Below are 27,345 nucleotides of genomic sequence, written 5' to 3'. Positions count from 1 at the left end.
GCTCTAGTCCAGACTGTTGCTCTTTTGGTCTGCTGCAGAGCTCTCGTCCTGGGGATTTTCTTTATTTCTCTCTTGTGCTTAATTACTTCTTTCCTTGATATTATTTTCTTTATTTGTTTATTCCCTTGTTTTGCTAGACCACATTCTCCAGTAGCCTCCCAAGAAAGGGTACAGTGGAGGTAAATTATTTGAATCCCTGCATATTTGAAATGTCTTTATTCTATTTTTATACCTGATTTTTAATTTGGCTGGAAATAAATTCTTAGGAATCATTTTCTTTCAGAATTTATAGTATTGATATTGAAATATCCAATGCAATTCAAAATTTTTATTCTATTTTGATTCTGCAAAATCTTTTTCTCCCCTCTCTGGAAGATCATAGAATCATTTCTTTGTCCCCAGTGTTCTTTTTTTTTTTTTTTAAAGATTTTATTTATTTATTTTTTCCCTCCAAAGCCCCAGTAGATTGTTGTATGTCATAGCTGCACATCCTTCTAGTTGCTGTATGTGGGATGCGGCCTCAGCATGGCCGGAGAAGCGGTGCGTCCGTGCACGCCCGGGATCCGAACCCGGGCCACCAGCAGCGGAGCCTGTGCACTTAACCGCTAAGCCACGGGGCCAGCCCCTGTCCCCAGTGTTCTAATGTTTTACGGTGATGGGCCTTGCTCTGGGTCCATTTTCATCCATTGTGAAGGCTCTTCGGGGGGCCTTTTCCATTTTGGAAACTCATGTACTCGAGTTCTGTAAAACATTCTTTATTTCTTTGATTATTTCCTTTCCTCTGTTTTCTCTGTATTGTTTTCTAGAACTTTTATTATTCATATATTGCCCTCATGTCCTGGTCCTCTAATTTCCTTGTATTTTCTCTGTTATTTTCCATCTACTTTCTGGAAGATTTCCTCAGCTTAATAACCAGTGCATTTTTAATCCCTGCCATTATATTTTTAATTTCTAAAAGTACTTCCCCCCACCCCCATGGTGACTCTTTTTTTGTAGCATCCTGTTCTTGCTTTATAAATGTAATCTCTTCTAGTTTTAGTCTCTCTGTGTAGTTGATCTGTTCTTATAGGTTGCTTTCTACAAATGCCTGGTCATCCTTGGTTGTTTGCTTATATTTACAAGTAAGACACTAAACACTAACTGGAAACTCAGTTCACAGATATGGATTACAAACTATGGCCTTCAATAAAGGGTGATCTGACTGGGATGTCTTGTTGAGGAACCTCCAATGTCAGTATCTTTAGTCTTTTTTCTTTAACTGCTCAGATTCCCCAGAAAAGAATCATTTTATATGATTCTGCCCTCCTGCTTAGAGAGCATAAGCCCGTTTGTCTGTTTTGGGACCTGTAAGCGTAAGAAGATTGAGGGAGAGGGACAGATCTCAGCATTTATTATGTAACTTGCATTTAATCCCCATGATTTTTGCAAAATGACCTACCATCAATGTCGGATTCCTCCATCCAGATACCCTCTGTTTTACCCTCTCCAGAAAATAAATCTCTAGTTTTCTGCCAGGATGGGTTGGGAAGTCACCTATTATGTGTAACTGGTAGAGAAAGAATATAGATCAGTGTTGCACATAATCAACACTTAAGCATTCTTTCAACCAATCCTCCTGTTTTAGCCACACCCCCATCCTCACTTCCAGAGGGGCCGTTTCCTGAGCCTTTTTGGACTACTGCATTGTAAACCAGGTGCTTCTCAACTTTCCATACTGCCAGGTTAGGAACTGTCAGGTTGGCTAGTCAGTTACCAAGCATCTGTCTACTTTTTAGCTTCCAAAGTTATATTGCTATTGATCCCTCTCCAATTCTCTGTCCCTCTATACACTTTGCTCTCATTTAAATACAGCACTGAGAAGGAGTGGAGGTTAAATTTTTTCACCTGCTATCTTTTCCCAAAATTTCTAAGTAACTAGTTTTTAACAGTTAAGAGATACTACATTTATGTTTTAAATTTAATCATGCTATCCACTTTAAGTTTAATTCTTATTTAATTCATCTCATATGGATTTCTCACTCTTAACGGGTAACTTGGCCTCAAGTTAACTAAGAAAAGCCTATTCAATCTGAACTGTCTTGATTTTCTTCTTTCTACCTCACAATTTCTTTGTGTCTCCGCTTGTTCTCTCAGACCTCCTTCCTCTGTTCTTAATCTCACCACTCCAGCCTCTGCTGCAACCTTCTCCATCCTGGAGACAAGCTAGATCACCTCATTTTCTATTTTTCTTCGACTATCTGCACCTTAAACAGCCTGTTTGTAAATCTACCTAGGTTTCTTAGTTAAAAAAATGAATTAACCAACTTTCCTTAACCCTTAAGTTTCAGTCCCAGCTTTCTTATTCTTTTTCAGTCTCCCCCCCAAAAAATATTATTCATCTGATTTTTTATCTTCCATTTTCTCCTTAACTCTACTTCACTTAGTCTTCTGTATGAGCTTTTTTGAAAATTACTTTCTAAACAAAACCACCAACCCCTTCTTGGCCATAGCCTAATTGACTAACTACTTTCCATTGAAACTCTTTCCTTCTCTTGTTTTTTTAATCCGAATTCTTGTCTTGTTCTTGTTTTACTTCTCAGCTTTTTCTCTCTCTTTCCCTCTTCTTCTACATGTCCCTTATGTGTGGGCTTCTACTTCGTTAGGCTACCTAGAGAACAAAGCAGTTAAAAGTTCACAGAAACTTACTGATTTTCAAGTTTTTCTTGCTTTATTAAAAGAAAGTGACATAATTTTTAATAAAAATTTTTATGACATTAATAACCTTTAACTTTTAATATTTAGGCAGGTGCTGTAAAGGATTATATTAAAATGATGCTTCAGAACGATTCACTTAAATTTCTGGTTTTTGCTCACCATTTAAACATGCTCCAAGCTTGCACAGAAGCAGTCATAGAAAACAAGGTAAGTTACCATTTTTCTATTAAACACTTCTTGGAATACAGTTTTTAATATAGAAAACATCCATTGTAGACTTATAATTGAACTTTTTTGCCTTTAGATGATGGTATGTAAATTATGATTAGATATTTTATTATAAATTATACAAATATTATATTACTATTGTGTTGATAGTATACTATTAAATTTTCTGTTTTATATCAGTCTTATTATTTTCCACTGATCAAATTATCTGGATTGATTAAAATATGCTGCCTTGATAGGCTATAATGTGAATTCTGTTTTTGATAATGGATATACCATTTGAGATTGGTATAGGCAGTTAAAAGTTAAAATTTTTGTTTACCAGCAAGATGGTCTTAGAATGTGAGTGATTTTGAAGGGAAAGGAAGAATGAATTCAGCCGATTTTAGTGCCCAGCTGCAGTCATACATTTTAAACTTCCAGGCAGCCTACTCTACAGAATATGATTATTAAGATTTAGTGTAGGTAGACTTGAGACATATGGCCCAGGTACGCTCCACCAAACCTGCTGGCCTTACTGCATTTTCTGAGGTCCACCTTGTTCCCCAACAGTCCTGGCAGTGACAGCATTTGCCATCGTTTCTTCCAGAGTTTAAACCTGTCCTTTCTTTATGGGCTAAGGGCTTCTAGACGTGCTCAGAAGCAGCCAGAAGAAATTTCCTCACAAATTGTGTGAGCTTAATATACATGTAGCAGCAGAAGCACTTTCCTGTGGAGGTAGATTTTTTAAATGGAGGAATAAAGCCATGTTTTTTTAAAACTTTGTATGCATTTTCCAAGCATTAGCTAATATGTTCATTAACATTACCAAAGAAGTAATTCTCGCATTTCCTTCATAGAAAGATTTATGATAATATAATATAATAAAGTGCTGTACCTTAAAAGGTGCTTTCTCATTGATTGTCTTATAGTGTCTGTAAAAAAACCTTCTGAAGAAGAGTTAATTAACTTAGAAATAGTTTTTAAATGATTGGGCGATAATATTAGGTTCATAGTATTTTCTTATTCTGATTCCTTTTATACCTTAAAACTATTGGAATGTATTCCAAGCTTAGCAGTCTGTCTCTTTTTCCCACTTCTGCTTTACTGATGTATTTAGAATCCCATTTAGCATCACTAAGAGTTAAAAATGTACATAGTCAAGGGGCCAGCCCAGTGACCTAGTAGTTAAGTTTGTGTGCTCTGCTTTGGCGGCCTGGAGTTCACAGGTTTGGATCCTGGGCGTGGACCTACACCGCTCATCAAGCCATGCTATGGTGGAGTCCCACATACAAAATAGAGGAAGATGGGCACAGATGTTAGCTCAGGGCCAATCTTCCTCACCAAAAAAAGAGAAAAAAAAATGTAGGTCGTGAAGATATTGGGGGTGAATTTCTTCCAAACTCTCCCTAGCTTGACAATGTGTTTTCTTTAGAAAGACCCTCAGAAGATTTTATAATCTCCCTTACTGGACAGTAAATGGATCACTGGTCAATTTATATTTATTGTGTGAAGACATAGAAAGTTAATAAGGGACATTCTATTTAATGACTAACTTGACTATTCCCTTATAAAAGTGAATATTCTTATGTATCAACTACTTAAGGCTGTGTTTTCCATTAAAGTGCCTATATAAATGAGACTATTTTAAATTCAAGGCTTATACTTGTTTTTACAAAGTTGAGTAATAAGTTCTTTTTAACTATTCTAACACACACTGATTGCTTCCTTTCTCACCTCAGACAGCTTTTAAAAGCACTGTTCAGTATAGCACTTAATGTTTCCCTGCTTTTAAAAAATGTGTTTCGGTGTCTTCGTCCCCATGTTAATGGAGATGACTGTATTACATATTTCTTTTACATTTAATAATGTGAAAAAAGAGAACTCAAATGATACATTAAAAAAGATATTTTCCTAGTTAATATTGGAATATTTCAGAAATAAATGCACTAGTCTTCTGAATCCCTAATATGTGGGCAGAATCCTCTTTTTCCTTTCTCACATGTCTGACTTTAATTTTAGTTTAAAATTAGTGTAACTTTAAAGTTAGTCTGATCCATCGTTTAAAGTTTGCATATTAATTTACATAGGATTTTACTGAGGACAACATTAGCTGAATTCAGTAATCATATACGGAGCTCCTCTTACATATGAGGCATTGCGCTTGGCCTTGGTGGTATGAGGATGAATTAGACATAGATCCTCCTCTCAAGTAGCTTAAAAGATTAAAAAATATGAAATCATTATAAGAAGCTATTAAGAAATTTGGTTAAGATTCTTCTTGTATAACATTTGCCAACCTGTCATCTTAAGCAGTTTCTATTTTATGTGAACATAAAAATAAGCTGTAAAATATATGAAATGAGATGGGTGCCTAGGGGGGTGTCCTAATTTTGCCATATTACTTGTTGATGCTAGACTCGTTACGTTAGGATAGATGGAAGTGTTCCATCCTCAGAAAGAATACATCTGGTTAATCAGTTTCAAAAGGATCCTGAGACTCGTGTGGCTATCCTCAGCATTCAGGCTGCTGGTCAGGTAAGAAATTTCAGGTCTAAATTTGATAATGAAATGTTGTTGAGATAATAAAAAGGCCATTAACCATAATTATAACTTTATATCTGAAAATCCTGTGTAATAAATATTCGTTTTATTTTGGAGAGTACTAGAAAGTATAATAGAAGGAGACCTCAACACCTCGGACACAATTCTTCCTAAATTTTCAAGGAAAGAATTTCCTGGAAGAGTATAGTTAATTTGATTATAATACTTTTCCATGACCTTTTTTCCTTCCTTTGAATTTGCATAGAATTTTTTCCTCCCTTTCTTATAGCACTTATCTTCCTGGGTTATTTTCATCAGTTTGTGAGGTGGCCTGAAGGAAAAGAACTTTTCTGTCTGAACTTTTTATAGAATGCTCCTGGTTTGTCCCTTAGAATTAGGTTTGGCTGCAAGTTAATGAAAACCCAAATTAAGAATGACTTCAGTACACAAAGTTTTATTCTATGGTGTAGACAGTCCAAGGCTAGCATGGTGGTTCCACAAAGTCCTCAGGACTTAGGCCCCATCTGGCTTTCTGCTTCACCACTCCTAGCAGGTATCTCTTATCTGGGAGGCCTGCTAGAGCTTCTCCGTCATATCTGCGATCCAGGAAACTGACTGGAGAAAGGGCATGCTGCATCTCATTGGCTTGCAGTTAGTCCCCTGGCGACAATTAACTTCAATGGAAGCTGAGAAAAGTAGCCTTTTTTTCAGGTAGTCACACTGCGAATCAGGTAGTATGTTACAAAGGAATAAGAAAAGAATAGATATTGGGGAAGGCAATGACAGTCTCTGCTACACTATGTAAGAGGGGATCCTTCTGGACTTTTTTCTACTAACGTTCTAAAATATTTCGATGTAAATATCTAAGGCAGAATATTTAACATAGAGAAAAGTAATTGAGCCTATTGCTGTTAAATATCCAACCTGGTATATGCCTTTTCTGGTAACTTCTGTGGACTCGGGAATCTGGACCAGGGCCAAAGATCTGCTTTTACCCAGCTAATTGATGTATATAAAATTATATATATATAGAAACTCCACAAGGATGAAGTTCTAGAACTCACTAGGAATTCTAACCAAAAGGAGAGTTATCTCAACACTTCCCTCATGTTGGATTAAACTTCTAGTAATCTGAGTTTTATATCTGTTAGAATATTCCAGCCATAGAGAATATCATCAAAAAGAGCTTAAAATTAGAAATGGAGTACTCGTAGCGTGGGAGAAGATAAGTAGGAGGAAGCCTGGCAGGAGAGTCTGGGCATGGCCTGATAAAAGACTTTCTGAAATTAGGATTGTACAGGGCACTCACATTTTATTCAAGGCTGTATTCCTGAAGACCTTGTATAATTCAAAACTTATGTACTTGAACACTAGTATCTTCATAGGAATAAAGGAAAGTAAGGGCTTTGTTCTTGGGGCTTGTGAATCTTCCACTGTAGTTAGGTAGCATCTTTGAGTGATGCTGATCTTGCCAGCGTATTTTCCCTTTATTCTTGTGTGGTCACATGATGCTTTTTACACACTTAAAGGGGTCCCTCTTTAAGTAGTACTACTTATTTTTCAGCATTATCTTGAATATTTTGTGGTGTTTCCTGTCCTAAATAGCAGCGCAGTTCAGCATGGTGGTTGTTTGGCTCCCTCCATGTTTTATTACTTCCACCTTCTGTTGCAAAGTGATTGCTCTTCAGTGAATTTTTCAGCTTGAGAGCTAGTGCTACCATTTAATAAATGCCAGTATGATGTTGTTATGTGATATAAAAATATTTTAAGTTAAAATAACATATCGAAATAACAGCACAGCAGTCACAAAAATCACCCACTCACAGACGTTCCAGTGCATGTGAACAACAGCATGTATTAGAGGATACTCCCAAAACGTGGTAGGTATTTCTGTTGACCCCTAACATCATTTATTACTATGTGGCAATAGCATAAGTATGGTTCACATTTCACTCAGCCTACCAACTTTGGAATCAGGTATTTTGGACACATTTTTAGTTTGAGGAGATTTGCATTATTTCATATATTGATTATAAGACAAGACTTAGTTAATACTTTTTTAATGTCACACTATTTCAAACTAATGTAAAATACAATTGCACAAAAAATGCAATTGTGTTATATATATTGAGATATAAGCCAGTAAACTTCAGGGTCTTTGGGATGGAACATGAGAAATTTCACAGGAAGAGAACAGTATGACTAGAAACTTGATTTTCTTGCTTTATAGAACAGGAGTATGAATTAAATGAATAGAGGATGTCATTGCTCTCTGCCTAGTTGCTATGGATACCATGTGTTAGAAATTATATTTTCATTTATAATGTATTTTATTAGATTTTCCAGTGGTAATGTGAATCCAGTCTTCATCAGAGGTTAAAGTGATTTTGTTTATATGTATATCCATAAAACTGACTTTTGAAATATTGAAATACCTTTTAAATGTGTTTTTTGTAGTTTACGTGGCTCTCTGGCAATAAGCAGTCTTCATTTGCCTTTCATGAATTAATTTTTCTTAATTTGGCTCACAATGAAATGTTTTTAAGTCCTTCAGTGTTCTCTTGTCCATTTAACATGTTCAGAAAGACTTTATTATATGTGATGCTATGTTACAGTCTCGGTTTATTTGCATCTCAATTTCTTCACCTTATTTTGCTTAGGGTTTGACATTTACTGCTGCAACTCATGTTGTATTTGCTGAGTTGTATTGGGACCCTGGACATATAAAACAAGCAGAAGACCGTGCTCACCGAATTGGACAGTGCAGTTCTGTGAATATTCACTACCTTATTGCAAATGGGACTCTAGACACCCTTATGTGGGGAATGTTGAATCGCAAGGTAAAGCTTGAATTTAAACCGGGTTACCAATTTACTCATTATTATCTGTAGCCTACATGAGTTAAGAGGCTGAGTTTTAGTGTTTTCAGGCAAAGGATACTTAAGTATACTAAGATATTCATGTTAATAGAGACCAAGTTCAGAAAAAGCTTCAATTGGTAGTACCCTACCTGCTGTCTCTGTAATAAGAGAAAGGCATGAATTTACATGTATTCCTATTGTCCTCTAAGCCCCTCTTCTCCCATTTTAGAGGCTAGAAGGAGAGGGTTAACTAACAAGGAACCATAATGCTTTCAAGCCCTAAATCTTTTTTGTAAGCTAAGAATAAACCCTTTCTCAGAAGAATTCTTACATTCCGAGCTAATTTTGGACAGAGGACAGCCTGTACCCAGACTCTAGAAAAGATAGGAGGGACATTGCGTGGTCTCTCCACTTAGCTGTCTCTTCTTCTTCCCAACCTTGAAGGATGTTTATAGAAAGGACTTGACTAAGGATTAGAGGATGTTTTTCAAGCATAGATATTCAAAATGGCCAATCATATGTAGGTTTAATTTCAAAGTTTATAAATATTAGAATAAAAGTTTTTAATGAGAAAAGCAAATAGCATAATTTCTCTAGTTAGACCTTTTCCTCATTAAGAGTAGGAATTATTGACTTGGGAATTTAGTTGTAATTTTGAATAATTATATTACTAACGTAATAAATATATACTAAATAATTATATTACTAAAGTAATAATTACATATATTATTTATGTACTGAAACAATAAGATTTTCTTTAGTGGATTGCTTATGATTTAAATGTAGAATCAAGGTACTGCTTAGTAAATGTCAGCTGTGAGGTGAACTGTTATAAAATTCATATGCTTTTCCATCTTACAGGCTCAGGTTACAGGGAGCACATTGAATGGTAGGAAGGAACAACTTAAGGCTGAGGAAGGTGATAAAGAAAAATGGGATTTCCTGCAGTTTGCTGAAGCTTGGACTCCAAATGAAAGTTCTGAAGAGCTCAGGAATGAAATTTTATTCACTCATGTAAGATTATATGTTGTATTCTTTTCTATTTTTTTAATATCCTAAAACTGTAACTTTATCGTATATTGTTTTAAATAGCGATTTTCAATTATTCATGCTATTGAAAGGAGCCTCCACATAAAGCTGGAAAATTTCTTAGAACCAAAAGATAACCTTGATAGAAGGACACTGCAACAGTGGCTTGTATCTTCCAACAGATATATATTAGTGCTCACTGTTCAGCTCCTTAGAAAAACAAGCTTAAATAGAATCCAGCCTTCAGAAGAAAATACGGGAGACTATCTTTATGACTCTGAAGGTAGGGAAAGATGTACATATTAAATTGACCACAAAATATAACATAAATAAGTCACAGACTCAGTAAAGATATTTGCATTACTATATCCAAAGTATATAAAGAATTTATACAATTCAATTAGTAAAACACAAACAAGCCAACAGAAAAATAGGCAAACAATGTGAGCATCTGAGGAGAACTGAATAGTCAATAAACGTGAAAAGAAACTCTGCCTCTCCAAAATAAGACAAATTGTAAAGGTACCCTTTTCCCTTTACACTTAGTAAGTAATCTGTGGTGTGGTACTGTGAGATCATGTGACTGTCCTGTTCCCAAAACTTTTCACCCCATGGTTTTAACATTCATTAGTGATCTTTACTTGAATCAGTTTTGAAATACCGGTTTTTCTAATTCCATCATTGCTTCTATATTTATTAGCTGGCATTTTTTCTGTAAAGAAAAACTTTACTTCTCCTCATTTAAAAAAAATATCACTATGAACTTGAAGATTCTATTATTGTTATTTAACGTGATATAATCTTTCACTTTTTTTTTTTTTTTTTAAGATCTGGCTAATTAAAGCTCCTTGAAACTGGCTCTCTCTTTTTTTAAAGTCTCTTTAATTCTCTGAGTGCTTTCTTGCTTTGTGATAAACAATATATTCCAGATTTACTTTGTTTTTCCTTTGTCCCAGATCTGGAACTGGACATTTCTTTAAGGAGCCCTGATTCCCTGTACTGGGGAGTGATGTTTAGAAATCAGGATTTTTTCATTGCTCTGGGATGTCATTGCTTCTGGGCTATTTTCAACGTGCAGAGCTATATACATACACATACCTATACTTTTGCATAGATAGGTAAATGTGAATGTACCTATATGTATGCATTTTTAAATCATAAGTTCATGCTATTATCTCCAGTTCAAATCCAGCATCACCGAGTTCTTCTTCGCCTTCTCCATATTATCAATACAAATATAAATGTTTATATTTCCTTTATCCATTAGTGAGAACTCTGGTTCCTAATATCATCAGCATATTTACTCATTTTCTGTGTCCTTCCATACATGCCAAATACTTTTAAAATTATTACGTTAATACCACTACCAACAACTAAGTAAAATTCAAGGTTTCTTAGCAGTGCTAAATATGTTCCACTAAAAGTATATAGTCATGGTTTTCTGTACAAAAGTTACTTGAATTAGTTCTTTTTTTCTATGTGGTTATCTTATCAATTTGATAGGCATTTAGGTTCATTTGTTTCTGTGTGTATTTAATTGTTGTAGGTTTTACTTTTTTTTGAATATTTAAAACATTTAAATAGTTCAAAAGTCAAAACTATATAAAAAGGTACACCCAGAGATAATTCCATTATTAGAATTATATAGATAATTCCCTATTTATCTCATCCCTATTTTTGCTTCTATCCATCCCCTGTAAGTAACCATTTGTATTCGTTTCAGGTTTAATCTTCCTGGGTTTTCTTTTTTAAAAACATAAATATATTTATGTGTGTATGTGTTCAGTAAAAGAAATTAAAACAAAATGAGGTACTACTTTACACCCATTGGATTGGCAACAATGACAACATTTGACATATCCAAAAATGTCAGGAACATTTCATATACTGAACTCTTGTATACTGCTTTGTGGGAGTATAAATTGTTATAACTACTTAGGAGAACAATTAGGCAATATCTATTAGGCAATAGGTAAAGTTGGAAATGCCTTCCAACCAAACAATCCCATTGCTAGGAATATATTCTCACACATGTTTATAAGGATACATGTACAGGGATGTTTATTGAATCATTTTTTGGAAAGCAAAATTGGAAACAACCAAAATGCCCAACAATAGGAGAATGGCTACATAAATTGTCATAAGATACTATTTTTTTTTTTTTTATTTTTTTATTTTTTTAAACGGTATTCTTTTTTTTTTTTTAAAGATTTTATTTATTTTATTTTTTTCCCCCCAAAGCCCCAGTAGATAGTTGTATGTCATAGCTGCACATCCTTCTAGTTGCTGTATGTGGGACTCGGCCTCAGGATGGACGGAGAAGTGGTGCCTCGATGCACACCCGGGATCCGAACCCGGGCCACCAGCATCGCAGCGCGCGCACTTAACCACCAAGCCACAGGGCCGGCCCGTAAGATACTATTTAGAAGTTAACATAAATGAATTGGATTTATATGTACCTACATGACCATATTTTGAAAACATGTTATTTTAAAAATGCATAGCACACATACACACAAATAATATTATGTATTTATGAATACATGTATATGTAATAAAACATACAGGTTGGAAGAATACATATTATATTTATAATATGGTTGCCTTTGGGAGAGGAGGAGAATGGATCTGGGGGAGAGTAAAAATGTGGTAGCAACCTCATCAGAAATATTTTATTTCTTTTATTTTAAAAAAGGAGCAGAAGCAAATATTACAATATTAGTATTTGTAAATTTTGAATGGTGGGTATATGGATGTTATATTCTCTGTACAATAGCAGGTGTTATTTGGAGGTCATATATAAATAGAATGAGAAATAATATATTTGAGAAGCGTATAGCCATTCGAACTATCTGATTTTTCCCAGCTCTTTTGGGGCTATATGGTGTGAGAGTTATGAGGAGTTTCATTTTAATTTTTGAAAGAAATGATCAGAAGTTACAGGAATAAAATTAAAGTCTGTACATGTTTCTCATAATACAAAATTAAAATTTTAATGTAAAGTTTAGTTCCATAAAAACGTAATATTTTTTATGTGCAATCTTATTAAATTTTTTATCTATCTAATTTGCAGGGCTAGTACATTTTTTTTCTAGGATGCTAGAAGGCCATTCTGTCAAATATTACTGAAAAAATAGAAGGATTATTTCTAAGACTGTTTTTTATTTAAATAATACTACTTTCTGGGGGCCTGCCCAGTGGTGCAGCGGTTAAGTGTGTGTGCTCCACTGCGGCTGCCCGGGGTTCACAGGTTCAGATCCCGGGCGCGCACCGGTGCACTGCTTGTCAAGCCATGCTGTGGTGGCGTCCCATATAAAGTAGAGGAGGATGGGCACAGATGTTAGCCCAGGACCAATCTTCCTCAAGAAAAAAGGGGAAGATTGGCATCAGATGTTAGCTCAGGGCTAGTCCTCCTCACACACACACACAAAAAAAACTACTTTCCTTTAAGTAGTGTTTATTATATTATATTTTGGTCTATAAACAAATCAATAGATATTCTAGGTATTTAAAATATATATAACTGAAACTATGATTTGTGGCTGTTCTTTCTGTAAAATTCCTTATCGAACTATGTTTAAGAGTTCATTTCTAGGATTAGTATTGAGAATTTGAAGCATATCTTCCTCCATATATACATGTTTATTGTTTTAAAAGTGTGTCTGGAGCCAGCCCTGATGGCCTAGTGGTTAAAGTTCAGCACTCACTCCTTCAGCGGCCTGGGTTCATTTCCCAGTTGCAGAACCACACCACCCATCTGTCAGTTGCCATGCTATGGTGGCAGCTCACATAGAAGAACTAGAACGACTTACAATTAGGATATATAGCTATGTGCTGGGGCTTGGGGGAGCAAAAAAAAAAGAGGAAGATTGGCAACAGATGTTATCTCAGGGCGAATCTTTCCCTGCAAAAAAAAAAAAAAAAAGGTAATAAGACTATTAGAAAAAAAAGTGTATCTGAGGAAAAATATATATCTGTTTACAAAGTTAAAAGTAATCACCCAATTACCCTTAACAAGTCTTACTTTCCTGAGTTAGGTATTTATCTTTCAAAGTTTAGTGTTACCTTGCACAGATTTTTCAATGCATGTCTTTATAAATATGCTGTTTTATATGCAGTGGAATCTTATAATGTAAGGGACCGTTTGCTTGTTTTGATTTGTCTTGCTTAGTTTGTATTTGTTTGTTTGTTTTTTGGCCAGCATGTGAAATGTGCTTTGAATTACTTTAGGTGGGCATGCTACTTACCACTTCGGCTTCAACACCCTCCAGCTTCATGCATTTTAAGAAATGTTCAATTTGTTGAAAGGTCCTAAGGAAATTTAGTCTACCGATGAACATATTTTTCTTCTGAATGTTGCCAAAATTTCAGCATTTCCTATGGGACTCTTTCTATTTATACTGATTTCTTTCTGATTCTTTTTTAAAGCCTTTTATTTATTTATTTATTTTTTAATTTTATTTATTTATTTTTCCCTGAAAGCCCCAGTAGATAGTTGTATGTCATAGTTGCACATCCTTCTAGTTGCTGTATGTGGGACGCAGCCTCAGCATGGCCGGAGAAGCGGTGCGTAGGTGCATGCCTGGGATCCGAACCCAGGCCACCAGCATCGGAGTGCGCGCACTTAACCGCTAAGCCACGGGGCCGGCCCTTTAAAGCCTTTTAAAAAAAAAATTTCTACATTTAGCATTTTTAGGATACTTCCAATTTTGTTGATTAAACTTTGCTAAATTAACCAAATTTGCCCTTTGTCATCAAAAACTTGTTTAAAAAGTTTATAACAGTCCTAATTGGATGGTTTTTAACAGCTTGTGAATATTTCTGTAGTGTCAGCATTTTAAGGAATGTTCATTTTATCTCTGTCCTGTTGCCCTGCTGCTGAAGCTGCAGGTTAGAGCTGGGGCAAAGAAGAGGGACCTTCCACGGCCAGAAGAACTGTGGATTGTGTGTGTTAGTCGGCACTTGACTCAGCCCAGCCCATCTTCTCCCTGGAGAAGGAGAGACTGAGAGGCTCAAAGAGGAGGAGACCAAGGAGCAGCGACCAAGCCTGAAGGGCAAAGAGAGGATAAGCTGAGGGCAGGAAGAGAGTCAGGAGGCCCCAACCCTGGATCCCTAGCTCCCCATAGTCTTCTTAACCCTGCCAATCAATCACATTGGATTGCTGTGAACTCTATAAATGATTTTTAGAAAACCAAAAGTTTCGTAAATTTGGCAAATTGGTTTTCAGTGAATAGAGCCTAATATTAGTATGATTATGGGTCCTGGGGAGGGAGACCTTTGATTAGGAAGAAGAATAGGAGAAGAATGAGAGAAAATTTTACTGGACAAAATTTTTATTTTATTATAATTTTATTATAACTAGTTTTGTTATCTCCTGCCTTCTTTCCCCCCTGGTGTTCTTGCCCTTCAGAATGGCATTATCTTTTATCTCCCTCCTCTCTTAATCAGAATTCTCTTTCTGTCACCTAATTCAGCTAACTATTGGGATAAGAAAAATACATGGAACCAGGGCTGATACTCTACCAGTATATATGGGTATAAGTGTACTGGTTATTAAAATATTAAATATTTTGGTAATAGTTGGTAAATAGCCACTTCTTCAATCCCCTCATTGTACTCCCTCACCCCACCAGTAGGGCCTCCTGGACCTGCCCATGATCCTGCACAGCATTGGGCCTCTAGGACTCAACTTCTATCCAACACTGGTTAATGCCCCCACTATAGCTGTTGTTAAATATTTGAATAACACTTTGCATGGAATTAATCCACACAAATGTATGAGTCACAATTCTTTACCCATCCCTAGATATACTTACATTTTTTAAAGGAATTATTTATTAACCCAGATGCAACTCAGATTGAAGTCCAACTCAAATGAAAAGAAATAATTCCACCACCACGAGGAAAGGTACCTTTGCACAGCCAGTTGGCTGTCCCTTCAGTAGCCAGTCCTTCTGGGAGTCCCTCATCAGGGTCCCTGTCTCAGATGTGATTCAGTTTCTCAAGCTTCTTCCTTTCTTCTACATCTAAGTGTGCGTGACAGAATTCCAGGTACTCTTTTGGTTTTGAGGTGTTTTGATTTTCCTACATTGACTTCCATAGAGTGATAAAGTAGGTCTTCTCCAGCTGAAAGGAGAGAAAGGTATGGACTACATTTGTCCATGTTGTCATTTCCAAGTAATTAAAGTAACTAAAGGCTGTTTTTGAAGAAAATAGACTAAGTGGAGTATTCAGACAGGAAGCCTCCCTCTCTGATTTTCATTTTTGCTGCCTTCATCTAAGGGGCATCCTTTCCTTTCTATAGCTGTGGGAAACTTGGGCTCTTCCCTTAACCTCTTCAGGGCCTTTTCCCATCCTCTTTTGGTGCCTAATGGATAATCAGCGGTATCATTTATCCAGCCATTTGAATCCCTAGATCACTAAATAGCTTCTGAGGTCCCTTTCATCCATTATATATATACTATAAAGTATATGAAGAGAAACTTGGTGCATAAGTAATTCATAGGTGAACAAAAAGGACTCTCGTTTAGTATGGGTCACAAGTCCAGCTCCTGCTTAGGACGGGTCTTCTGTCTGCTTTATTTCTCTTCAAATCTCAGTAAGCCAGAGCTGCTTCCATTTTGTTACTTAAGACAGTAGTTTTCTTTCCTTTTTGGAAGAGATCTCTAGATAGTTCCCAAATTCAGCCACACATGGTCTCTGCTGTCCCTTGCCAGTTGTTTTCATTTTCTGGGCTCTTAGTGCAATATCTCCTAGTTTTCCTTTCTCCTCATGAGCCTCTCCCTGGTTGCCTAACCTTCCTTACCCTGCCTCAGGACTTGTGTCTTTGTCCTGGCTCACACTGCTGCCTTTTCTCTATCATAACCATCCTCAAGTCCCCTGGTCTGTTGTCCTCAAGGCCTTCTAGAACATCCTTTACTCAAAGCAAATTTACATTTCAAACACCCATATTTGCATTAAAAATGTATTGGATGGCTGCTGATCTGCTGCAGAAAATTGCATGTAGTTGGGAAGGATTGCTCTTTAGCACAACTATGAAATTTTAAAATATGCCCTCAAAATTCAAAACCAAACTGCATTTTTTATTAAATGCCAACATTGTATGAAATGTTTGTTTTATTGTGGGCTAAGAAGTACAAGTAAGAAATTGTCTCGTACATATAAAAAATAGCCTTGTTTCCTATATATTGTCTGGTTGAAAAAATGGTAACAGCAAAAGAAAGTTGACCACAGAAGCTGTGGTATTCATGAAGTCTAAATCTCTCTTGTCCAAATCTCTTGTTTCTTAATATGCTAAAGCACTGGTTTCTTGAAGCTAACACATCTTAAATTAGAATATTTATTTAATATGTATTTTAGAATTCAAACCACTCTGTAAACATTATATATATATATAATTAGTCTGCATAATAGCTTCTTGAGGACAAGAGGGTAGCCTCATTGTTATGGATGGAGACATATAAATATCTCTGTCATGGCTTATATCACATAATGTTATTATTAGACATTTGTCTTATTTGCCTTTATGACTTCAGTTCACTCAGTAATAATAATTAAAATATATTGAGTGGTATTCCATGTAGCCACTGTGCTAAGCCCTTAACACTCGTGATCTTATTTAACCTTCACAACTACACCATGAGGCAGATACTTTTACCATGCCTCACTAAAGCTCAGAAAGGTTAAATAATCTACCCAAGTTCATACAGCCAATAAGTGGCAGGATGGGGATTTGAACCCAGGCCTTTCTGCTCCAAAGTCGGCCTTCATAACTTTGCCAAACTATACTGTGTGTGTTAGAGTTAGCACACTGTAGACCCTCAGTTATATGTGGAATGAATAGAACATTGAAACACGTCAGTTGGGTTTAGCCAGTGTTTATGGGATATGTACTATGTACAGGACATTCAAAGATCATTCATTATATAAACACTTATTAAGATTATATAGAAGGCAATCAAAAGCACAATGAGATACCACTTCACACCCACTAGGATGACTAAAATTATAGACAACAAGTATTGGAAAGATGTAGAGAAATTGGAACATTCATACATTGCTGGTAGGAATGTAAAATGGTGCAGCCATTTTGAAAAACAGTCTGGCAGTTCCTTACAGTGTTACACATAAAGTTACCATATGACCCAGCAATTTCACTTCTAAGAGAATTGAAATCATATATCCACACAAAAATTTGTATATAAATGTCATAGCAGCATGATTCATAATAGCCAAGAAGTTAGATCAGTCCATATGTCTATCAGTTGATGAATGGACAAACAAAAGTGGTATATCCATACAATAGAATATTATTTGGCCATAAAAAGGAATGAAGTACTGATATATGCTGCAACATAGATGAACCCTGAAAACATTATGCTAAGTGAAGGAAGCCAGACACAAAAGGCCACGTATTGTCTGGTTCCATTTATGTGAATTGGCCTGCATGGGAAAATCCATAGAGACATAAAGTAGATTAGGGGTTGCCAGAGGCTTGAGAGAGGGGCAATGGGGAGTGACTGCTTAATTGGTACAAGGTTTCTTTTTGAGGGTGATGAAAATGTTTTATAATTAAATGATGGTGATGGTTGCATAATTCTGAATATACTAAAAATCATGGAATTGGACACTTGAAAAGAGTGAATTTTATGGTATATAAATAGATGATATCGCAATAAAGCTGTTACTTATAAATGACTATATGCTAGGTGCAAGGATAAGGAAAACAGCTAACTTTCCTTTGGAGCTTACTCTTAAATTGAGACGACTGTAAGCAAATCATTTTAACGCAATATGATGAATGTGAAAATATAGATATGTAAATCAGGCTCTGGGGACAGAGAACAGAATGAATAACTACCTAGGGCATGTGGGAAATTTCCCTTAGGAAACATCTGAGCTGAATTTTGAAGGATGAGTTCAAAGAGAGTAGGTCCTGGTTCAGGCAAAGGGAACACCAAAAGCATGATCCAAAGCACAATTATATGAGCAGATATCAGATTATATGAGCAGATATCAATTATGCTGGGAATGGGAATTCCGTGTGAATGTGTGAGCATAGGGCACACCAGAAGTGAGTCAAAGGAAAAGAAACCTGAAACTTTGGCACCGATCAGATGGAGAGGAGCCCACACATGCCATGCCGAGAAGTTGGACTTTATCTTGGAAGTAGTGCAGTGTCATCAGAGGCTTTTAAGCAAATGAGTGACGTGATCAGATTTCTGTTTTTAGAAGATAATCTTAGTGGCAGTGTGGGAAATGAATGGGAGGAGAAGAGACAGAGGTTCTTGGAGGCAGTGGTATTAGGGGAATGGATTATTTCTGACCTCCTTCCCATCTAGTTTCAATCTTTGGTGAAGGGATTTTCTTTCAGGGCTTTCTCTTGCTGCCCCTGGCAGAGGAGTTGTTTATCTGATTTTTCAGAGCCTGAGAACTTGGTTGGGCCACAGTTCGGGGCTAGTGGGTTACTGTACTCTGCGGAGGCGTGCTTCTCTTGCACTTGTATCTCCACTGTAAGCAGAACGAAAGTGCCGCTCCCACTCCCACCCCTCATTTGGGGTGGGAAGTAGGAAGTCTCATTGTGGGCTTGGGCTTGTTTAATACACCTTTTACCAAAATTTTACTTTGGTGCTGTCAGGCACTTACAGGTCTATTAATAAAGTCCGTTCCTTTTTATTCATAAGGCTATTACTATAGAGAAGGCTCCTTTGTCAGGGATTCCCAGATGGGATTAGGGGCACTAAACTCCCCCCTGAACTCCTAACAGTGGTAGTGGTAATGGAGAGGAAAGGAAAATTCCAGACATTTCAGAGGTAGAATCAAGAGAGTGAGGCCTGGATGGAACCCTGTCTGATAGCAGCATGTGCTGGAAGGGTAGAGGGGGTTGAAGCAGGCACTGAGAGGGGCCGGAACCAGAGGTATGCAGGTAGGTAGGGGAGGACAAACTGAAGCTGTAGGAAGGGATCCAGTTTAGTCTAAAACTGGAGGATCCATAGCAGAGGACTTCATTTGGTAGCAGTGAGGAGCCGAGAGATTGTGATGGTAGGAGAGAAGCTGGCTCACAGAGTGAAGAGTCCGTTTGGGACCTCTAGGGTTCCAGGAGCCTCTGCAGCTGATGTCCATGAGGCATTTGGATATCAGGCCTTAAAAGACAGAGTATGACACATGGGCACCTATTAATTTACCCCTCTGAGTCATATTCTAATGATCTGTGCGTTATATTATATAACATTTTGCTCTTAAATTCTAATTGTCCTTGTTAGAAGAAATAGCCATTCCCAATAACATTTGCCGGCACTGCTTTTGATGTCACCTTTAAAAATAAGTAATAACATTTTCTTTTTTACCACTTCGTTTTTTTAATCAGAGTCTTATTTTGTTTTGTGTTTTGTTTTCTCTATGCCCAAAGAGAAAAACTTGTGCCTAAGAGTGGATCACTGTCAAAATTTTATTTAAATGAATGGACATTTTGCAAAATCTGAAAATTCAGTCAGTCATTTCTTTTTTAGGAGAATTTAAATTCACTTTTTTGGTTAGATGATTAAAACCCTACTTTTGTCACTCTGTATCCTCTCGCTGGTTTACAAATGTTAGTGAAGGCTTTTTAGTTCCAATTCCAGTCATCAGTCTGCCGTCCAGGAGACCAGCAAAATGTCCCAATCACCCATTTGTAACACAGCAGTTGTGTTAATTCTTTTAGGAACAGGAGATGAGTGACATGAGGCAGTAATGGCTCCTCCAGAGCTGCCCTTTGTTCAAGCTCTAGTAAACCCGACATCAGTGCTTTTGTTGGTGGCGTGTGCCTCGCTGGACCAGCACCAGGCTTTGAAGTGCTTTATTGTTTTTTATTGTTTTACTAGATTTTCTTTTCCTCTCCTTCAGTTCTAATAGCTGACTTTTAATCCTATCATCATGGCCAGGGGATTTGTCTCTAAAGAGCAGTAGTTTACCGTGGTGCAAAACAAAGCAGATATATATTAGGTCCCTGAACCTTTCAGATAAAAACACACATTTTGCCACCTTAAGCATTTTGTAGTTTTTATTCCCAGCACTTCTCAGCGAAAGCAATATTTTTTCTTTTGTTTTTCAAAAACAATATTGAACAAAAGACAGGAACACAATAACTGAGTGTCAGCTATATAAGTGCAGAGAGGAATATGTTCTTCTGTTTTCCACGTTGCTTATGACATGGGTATGTTCACTTAACTATATTTTTTCCCACTCCTTGGGGCTTGGGGAAATTACTATAAGCTTAGATTGCTCCTCCTTTTTAGAAACACCTACATTTAAGTTTCTTATTTATTACACATTACAAAGGTCACTTAATATAGTTACTTCTTTACAAGGACAAACAGTCATGATGAGTTAGGACATTTTCAATAATTTGTTACTATAATGTCTCTTCTAAGTGCAAGAATGTAGTTACAAAACACAAAAGACTTTTTAGCTTAATCTTGCTATTAAGTAACAAAGCTTTCCTAGGCCATAAAAATATTTTGTCTTTCTATGTTCCTGCTTATCTTTACTACTGAGAAATGCTGATAACTTTAATAAAGTCAGTAATTTTTCAAATGTAGACCTGCCCGAATGGTATGGGTACTAAGTATTTGACTATCAGCATGCTGTTGTAATTTGAGGCTTCTGGTCTATTTTGGTGAGACTGATAAAGCTTGCTCCTGCACAGAGTCATGTTATTGATAATCTAATATTTTTAGAAAACATTTATTTGGGGAGCATTTTGTTTACAATTATTTCTTACTGCCTTTTTCTCAGATGCTTTAATCAGTGGATCCACATTCAGTTTATAAAGAATTAACTTAATAAAAAAATGACAAAAGAAAATTAATTAGAAGCATCTTACAGATGTAGGAATTTTGCATTCATGTTTAGTATCTGTGTCTACAGCTCTTATTAAAGGTCACTTCCTCCTTTTATTAACCAGGCGTGTCCCAAATGCCTGCTGGAATCTCCATGAGGAGCTGATGGTCTATGTCCCTGTCTCAAAACATCAAGGATAGTGTGTTTTGTGTTAAGCTGAGCTATGTGGCCTTACGCCTTTGAGTCCTGCGGGCACAGAAATGTCTCCTGTAGTTCCCTAGCATTACAATCCATGCGCTTCCTTCTACCCACCTCATCAGTAGTTTCTCTCTTGACTGTGTGAGCATTCCCATGTCGTTTGCTCCCTTAGGAGAAGCAGTTCAGAGTCCAGTTACAGTGACAGACAAATGAGCTCAGCGAGAATGTTTCAGGCCTGCACAGAACTTACTCTGTTTTGGTATTATTCAGTTTTTAAAACTATTATTTGAAAGAAGCTAGAGGGACTCTCATTAAGTATTTCAGAGAATTTATGTATTTGTTGCCCCTTAAAAAGAGTTAGTTTACATATGTGTACATTCACACATGAGCCCTCCCTCTCCCTTCACCTATAGAAAATTAAGGAAAGAAATGGAGCTCTCAAACCACATGTGCACCTTCAGACGTTTGATTCTAATCCAGTGGCTCTTAACATTTGTTGGGTCCTGAATCCCTTTGAGACTATAGAGAGAGTAAAGAACTGCTCTCCAAAAATGCACATACAATCCAGACAACATTTTATAGACAATTTCAGGGGTTTCTCAGGCTCACTGAAGGCCATCCAAGGTCTTGTGAGAGGCCTATGGATCCCCAGTTAAGAGCTCGCATTCAGTAAACCTGTAACCCTTCTCTGTCCCCATCTGACATATATAATTATCGTTAGGATGTGTCAAAGAGATTTTCTCACATCTTTTTCTATCAGTCATAGCTGCTGAGTGTCAAAGAAACCTCATCAACCAACTTCCTGCCTGATTGCTCAGAGGCTACAATCAGAAAACATAACTGATAATATGGATCAGGTTTCTAATTGATTATCTCAGAGGAAGTCTTTCTTCCTGTTAGGCCTTACAGCTTCTGGCACCTCTGTGGCCAGGGCACCAACTTGTAAGGTTTACTACCTGTAACCACATTCATCATTGTCCAATGTAGCCATCCTAATATTAGCTAAAGTCATTGCTACTGATTAATCTTACCCTCTCCTTTTTCTAAAATTATACTCTGTATCCTTTGGTTCCTGAAATTATATAAAATGATTCCCTTTTCACCCACCCGCTCCTTTTCTGGGTTTTGCGTGCTCAAGTCTCAATTTATTATTACCCAAGCAGATGTGGTTTCAAAATAGCACCTATATCGATTACTCCCATGCACTGTAAGTAAACCCTTGTAGTGGCAGAGGTATACATCAATTTCTGATTACTGTCAGTCACTGCTAACCTTTACTCTCAACCTGCCTCTGGCACATAATGAGAATTTCTCAAATGCTAATTTCCAAAATTAATCATTGCTTAAAAAGTAAAAGAACTTCTTTTAAAAATAGCTTAATTAAATAGCTTAATTAAAAGAGATCCACTGTAAAAGCTGATATTTTAAGGCCTTGAGAATTCTTTTTGGAAAGATTTCTTAGGGTTTTTTTTTTTTTTGTATTGTAAGGAGGGTTGCTTTTTTATAAACAAATCTGAAAGTTTTGTTTTATTTTTTGGTGGAGAGATGGAGAGATTAACATGTTTTTAAAGAAATAAATTCTTTAAAATGTAGGATGGGACAAAAAATTCTGATATTATTTAAACATTAGTGTAAGTGACAATGGCCTGTTATTGTATATTTTATTTATTTTATATTTTGTATTTTATATGTGTGTTTTTTATATTTTATTTATTTAGCTGTTTTATTTGCTTCTTCTAAAAATGTCTTTAAAAATATATCTAGGAAGAGAGCCAGTTAAGGAAGGGGAGTAAGGCAGTAAATTGAAAATGAGCATATTAAGTGAAAGACTCCTTTAATAAATGGTGAAATCCTTGGGTTCCAGGTCACTGGTAGCCAGCATTGTATCCTTCAGGCAGGAGACTGGAGGACTCCTTTTTGGAGAAACTGACTGGAACGAGAAAAGACTATGGAGACTAAAAGAGATCTCCTGACAAACAGTCACCAATGACCTTCAGTGAAGTCCCCCATGTGGAACTTCCAATAGCATTTTAGTGTCTTATTCTTAAATATGAACGGACAGGGCCGGCCCCGTGGCTTGGCGGTTAAGTGCGTGCGCTCCGCTGCTGGTGGCCCGGGTTCGGATCCCGGGCGTGCACCGAGGCACCGCTTCTCCGGCCATGCTGAGGCCCAGTCCCACATACAGCAACTAGAAGGATGTGCAGCTACAACATACAACTGGGGCTTTGGGGGGAAAAAATCAATAAATAAAATCTTTAAAAAAAAAAAAAAATATGAACGGACAGCAAAGGCCACCAGGCATGAAGGAAAGCCTCTCACGTGAAAAGCAGAGACCAAAACAAGCACATAAGCCAAGAAAGGGATACAAAAGAAGCAGAGACAATGTAATGAGCTGAAGAAAACTAAAAAAAAAAAAAAATGTACACAGAGAAGTAAAAGAAAATATTGCACCCATGAAACAAGAAAAAGGAAAGGGAAAAATCAGACAACAAGGAAAAGTCCTTAGATATTGAACCTGTAATATCAGAAAATAATAATTCAAAAAGGATAGAAAGGAAGATCATGTGGAAATCACACAGAAAGTAGAACAAATAGAGATGGAAAAATGTGAGAAAAAGTGAAGAAAATCAAATGATCAGTTCAGAAGTTTTTTGCCTGGTAGGAATTCCAGAAAGAGAACGCAGAGAAAACAGAGGAAGGAAAAATAATAGAAGAAGATTTCCCAGAACTGAGGGATGTGAGTTTTTCTGATTGCAAGTGCCCACTGAGTGCTTCATGTAATGAATGGAAAACCAAAACACACTTCCACTAAAGCTACGACTCTCCTGAGTTTTCTGCCTTTCTTACTGTTCCTTTTGTGTTTCCTTCCTTGACGTCTCTTCCTCCTTCCGCCCTTAATGTTGTTCCTCTGCTTTCTGTCCTTGACTTGCACCGTTTCTTACTTCCTCCTCCCTCCACGTAGCATGACATCCAGTCCTATGACTGTACTCACCTCTCTATGTCAGGGGTTCCCGGATGTGTAAATCCAGGTCTCTTTCTCTTGAACTCCAGGCCTGCTTCCTGGAACTCTCCACTCTGGGACCCACCAGTCCTCACACATGTCTAAAAGTGAGCTTATTTCCTTATTTTTGCTCTTTTGCTTTCTCATGAGCCCATTTATCTTTGTGTATTCCCTATTACAGTAACTGAAAATATCATCCCTACAATGTTCTAAGTCAGAAATTTGGGAGCCTGAGGATCACTCTGTGCCCCTCCATCTTCCTCACCTCTCACGCTCAATCAGTCTGTCCGATCATATCTTCTTGGTGATAAGCTCCGCATGTCCCGAGTTCCCAGGCAGCCCTCCTATTCCTTCATTCTTATATATGAAGGGACAACCAAGGTCACTGGACATTTGAGGAGGAAATCTGTAGCATGAAAAAGGTGAACAAACATAAACTAATACAAAAATCGGTGCTAAAGATAACTTTTTAAAAACTCAAATTAGTAGCCTCAGATTTGAGATGTTATTGCAAATGTAAATAAAAATCAGAATACTATGAAAAAGAAACAGGGAACAAGAAGGAAAGTTTAGATGTTAAAAATATGATTGCCAAAACAAAATAATTCTTCAGAAGGATTGAAAGATAAAATAGAGAAAAACTCCAAGAGTTTAGAGGGTAAAAAGACAAAAAGAAGGAAAATATGAGAATAAAAGATAAGACATAAATGTCTAGGTCCAATGTTCTGCTATCAGGAATTCCAGAAAAAAAGAAAAGAGAAAATAAAGAGAAAGAAACTACCAAAGAATAATAGAGGGCCGGCCCTGTGGCTTGGTGGTTAAGTGCACGCGCTCCGATGCTGGCGGCCCGGGTTCGGATCCCGGGTGCGCACCGAGGCACCACTTCTCCGTTCATCCTGGGGCCGAGTCCCACATACAGCAACTGGAAGGATGTGCAGCTATGACATACAACTATCTACTGGGGCTTTGGGGGGAAAAAATAAAAAAAAAATAAAAAAAAATAAAGAATAATAGAAATTTCCAAAAGCTAGAGATAATCAATACTATTCAAAATTAAGGTATCCTGGGTGCTGAGATATCTATATGAGAAGGCATATAGATATAGATATATAAATATAGATCATTGTGAAATTTTAGAACACCAGGGATAAAAAGAATATCCTGAAAGCCTCTAAAACAAAGAAAAAGTTTGCAACTTATGAAGGAACATCATTAGCATCACGGGATGTGGGAAGAAATAGAGCAATGTCTTTAAAGATTTGAGGAGATTTGTGTGCCCAGCGAAACTACTGACTAAGGGTGAGGGCAAAGTTGGCTCATTTCTAGACATGCAAGTACTTAGAAAGCTGACCTCCATTTAAAATCACCATGGTTTAACTAGAAATAGCTGATAGAATTTGCTGAACATTTGCTAGTATTTTTAAAATCCTGCAAGCCCTCTTTGCAGTCCTATTATATGAAATAGAACGTTTTCTTTAAGTGTTTAAGCTTTAACAAACTATCTTTGTTTCTTTGTTACTTTTTTTTTAACACCAAACTCTATAGGTCTGCGAATCTCTCTGCTTTTCTCCACCCTTTTCTTAGAATTTCTCTTGTGCATTGTTTTAAAAATCTTGTCTCATGGTTAATGATTTCATTCTGTATATTTTTACCTAAATTCTGTAACTTCCACAACTAATTAGATAACTTTTTTATAACATGATAATATATAAATAACAGCCGTACAAAATAAAAGTTGTACATAATTGGGGGGGGGCTTTTTTCCTATAATATGTTTTAATTTCGCCAATATGGGAACAACCTAAATTTTCCTTCCTTCCTCCCTCCCTCACTCCCTTTCTTCTCTCATTTTTTTTTAGAAATTTTAAATTTATGATTATATATGTATAATTATAAAATTTGCCATTTTAACCATTTTTAAGTGTATAATTCAGTAGTAATGCCACTTAATACTACATTCACAATGTTGTGCAACCATCACCACTATTTTCAAAACTTTTTCATTACCCCAAACAGAGACTCTAACCATTTAGCAATAACTCCCCATTTTCCTTTCCCATAGCTCCCAGTAACCACTGATTCTTCTGTCTCTGTGAATTTGCTAAATCTGTCTTTCTTATGCAGCACTACTGAGAAGTGCAGACAAGATTTATTATGTAAAATATCTCTATTTACAGTATATGGTATTTTGCTATCATTATCCTAGTGTCTGTTTTTGTTATCTATTGCTGCATAACAAATTACCCCAAAATTTAGTGTCTTCAAACAATAGTCATGTATTATTTTTTATGGTTTCTGTGAGTGAGGGATTGAGCCAGGGTATAATGAGATGCTGTGTCTCTGCTCCGTGATGACTGGGACCTTTGCTAGAAAACTCCAAGGCTGGGATCTGGAAACATCTGAATTCTCATTCACTCACATGTCTGGCAATTGATGCTGGCTGTACCCTAGGGGCCTATCTGGGGTTGCCAACTTGAACATCCACATGTGGTTTCTCCATGTGGCCTGGGCTTCCCTGCAACATGGTGCCTAGGCTCCAAAGGCAAGCATCCAAAGGCATAAAGAAAGAGAGACAGAGTGCCAATAGCTAAGTGGAAGCCATGTTACCTTCAATGACCTAGCCTCAGAAGTCACACAGCGTCACCCTCACAGTATTCTGTTAATTGAGACAGTTACAAAGGTCCACCCAGTCTCAAGTGAGAGGAACACAGACCCCACCTCTAAACACAGGTATGTCAACGTCACGTTGTGAGAAGAGCATGTGAAATGGGATAAGAATTGGTGTGGCTGTCTTTGGAAACGCAGTCTGCCACAGTGTGTGTCCACCGTGGTACCCAGTTGAGGCCCCAGCAGGACTTCTCCAAAATTAACTCCTTTAAGTTACTTTAACTGCTAGCTAATCAATTGTGGAGATAGGTATCCTCCTTCCTGTAATTAGGAGGCTGAGATTTACACATTGAAAAGAAGATGAAAAACATGAGATAATGATGTAGC

At 36.9% G+C, this 27,345-nt stretch overlaps 1 protein-coding gene across 5 annotated transcripts in view; it reads left to right on the top strand.

The window, feature by feature from the left end:
* Positions 1–27,345, top strand: part of ZRANB3 (zinc finger RANBP2-type containing 3) — a 239,961-nt gene that overhangs the window by 186,265 nt on the left and 26,351 nt on the right. For all 5 annotated transcript variants that reach the window (XM_087435092.1, XM_004423871.3, XM_087435094.1 and 2 more), the window contains 4 exons: positions 2,782–2,901; positions 5,320–5,439; positions 8,106–8,285; positions 9,168–9,320. In XM_087435092.1, coding sequence (XP_087291218.1) covers positions 2,782–2,901; positions 5,320–5,439; positions 8,106–8,285; positions 9,168–9,320 — 573 coding nt within the window. The remainder of the gene's footprint in view (positions 1–2,781; positions 2,902–5,319; positions 5,440–8,105; positions 8,286–9,167; positions 9,321–27,345) is intronic.

This window comes from Ceratotherium simum, chromosome 9, assembly GCF_057802395.1.
Source record: "Ceratotherium simum simum isolate JZ-2026a chromosome 9, ASM5780239v1, whole genome shotgun sequence".
Taxonomy (NCBI): domain Eukaryota; kingdom Metazoa; phylum Chordata; class Mammalia; order Perissodactyla; family Rhinocerotidae; genus Ceratotherium; species Ceratotherium simum.
The sequence above is the reverse complement of the archived record's forward strand: the minus strand, read 5'-3'. Positions and strand labels throughout refer to the sequence as shown.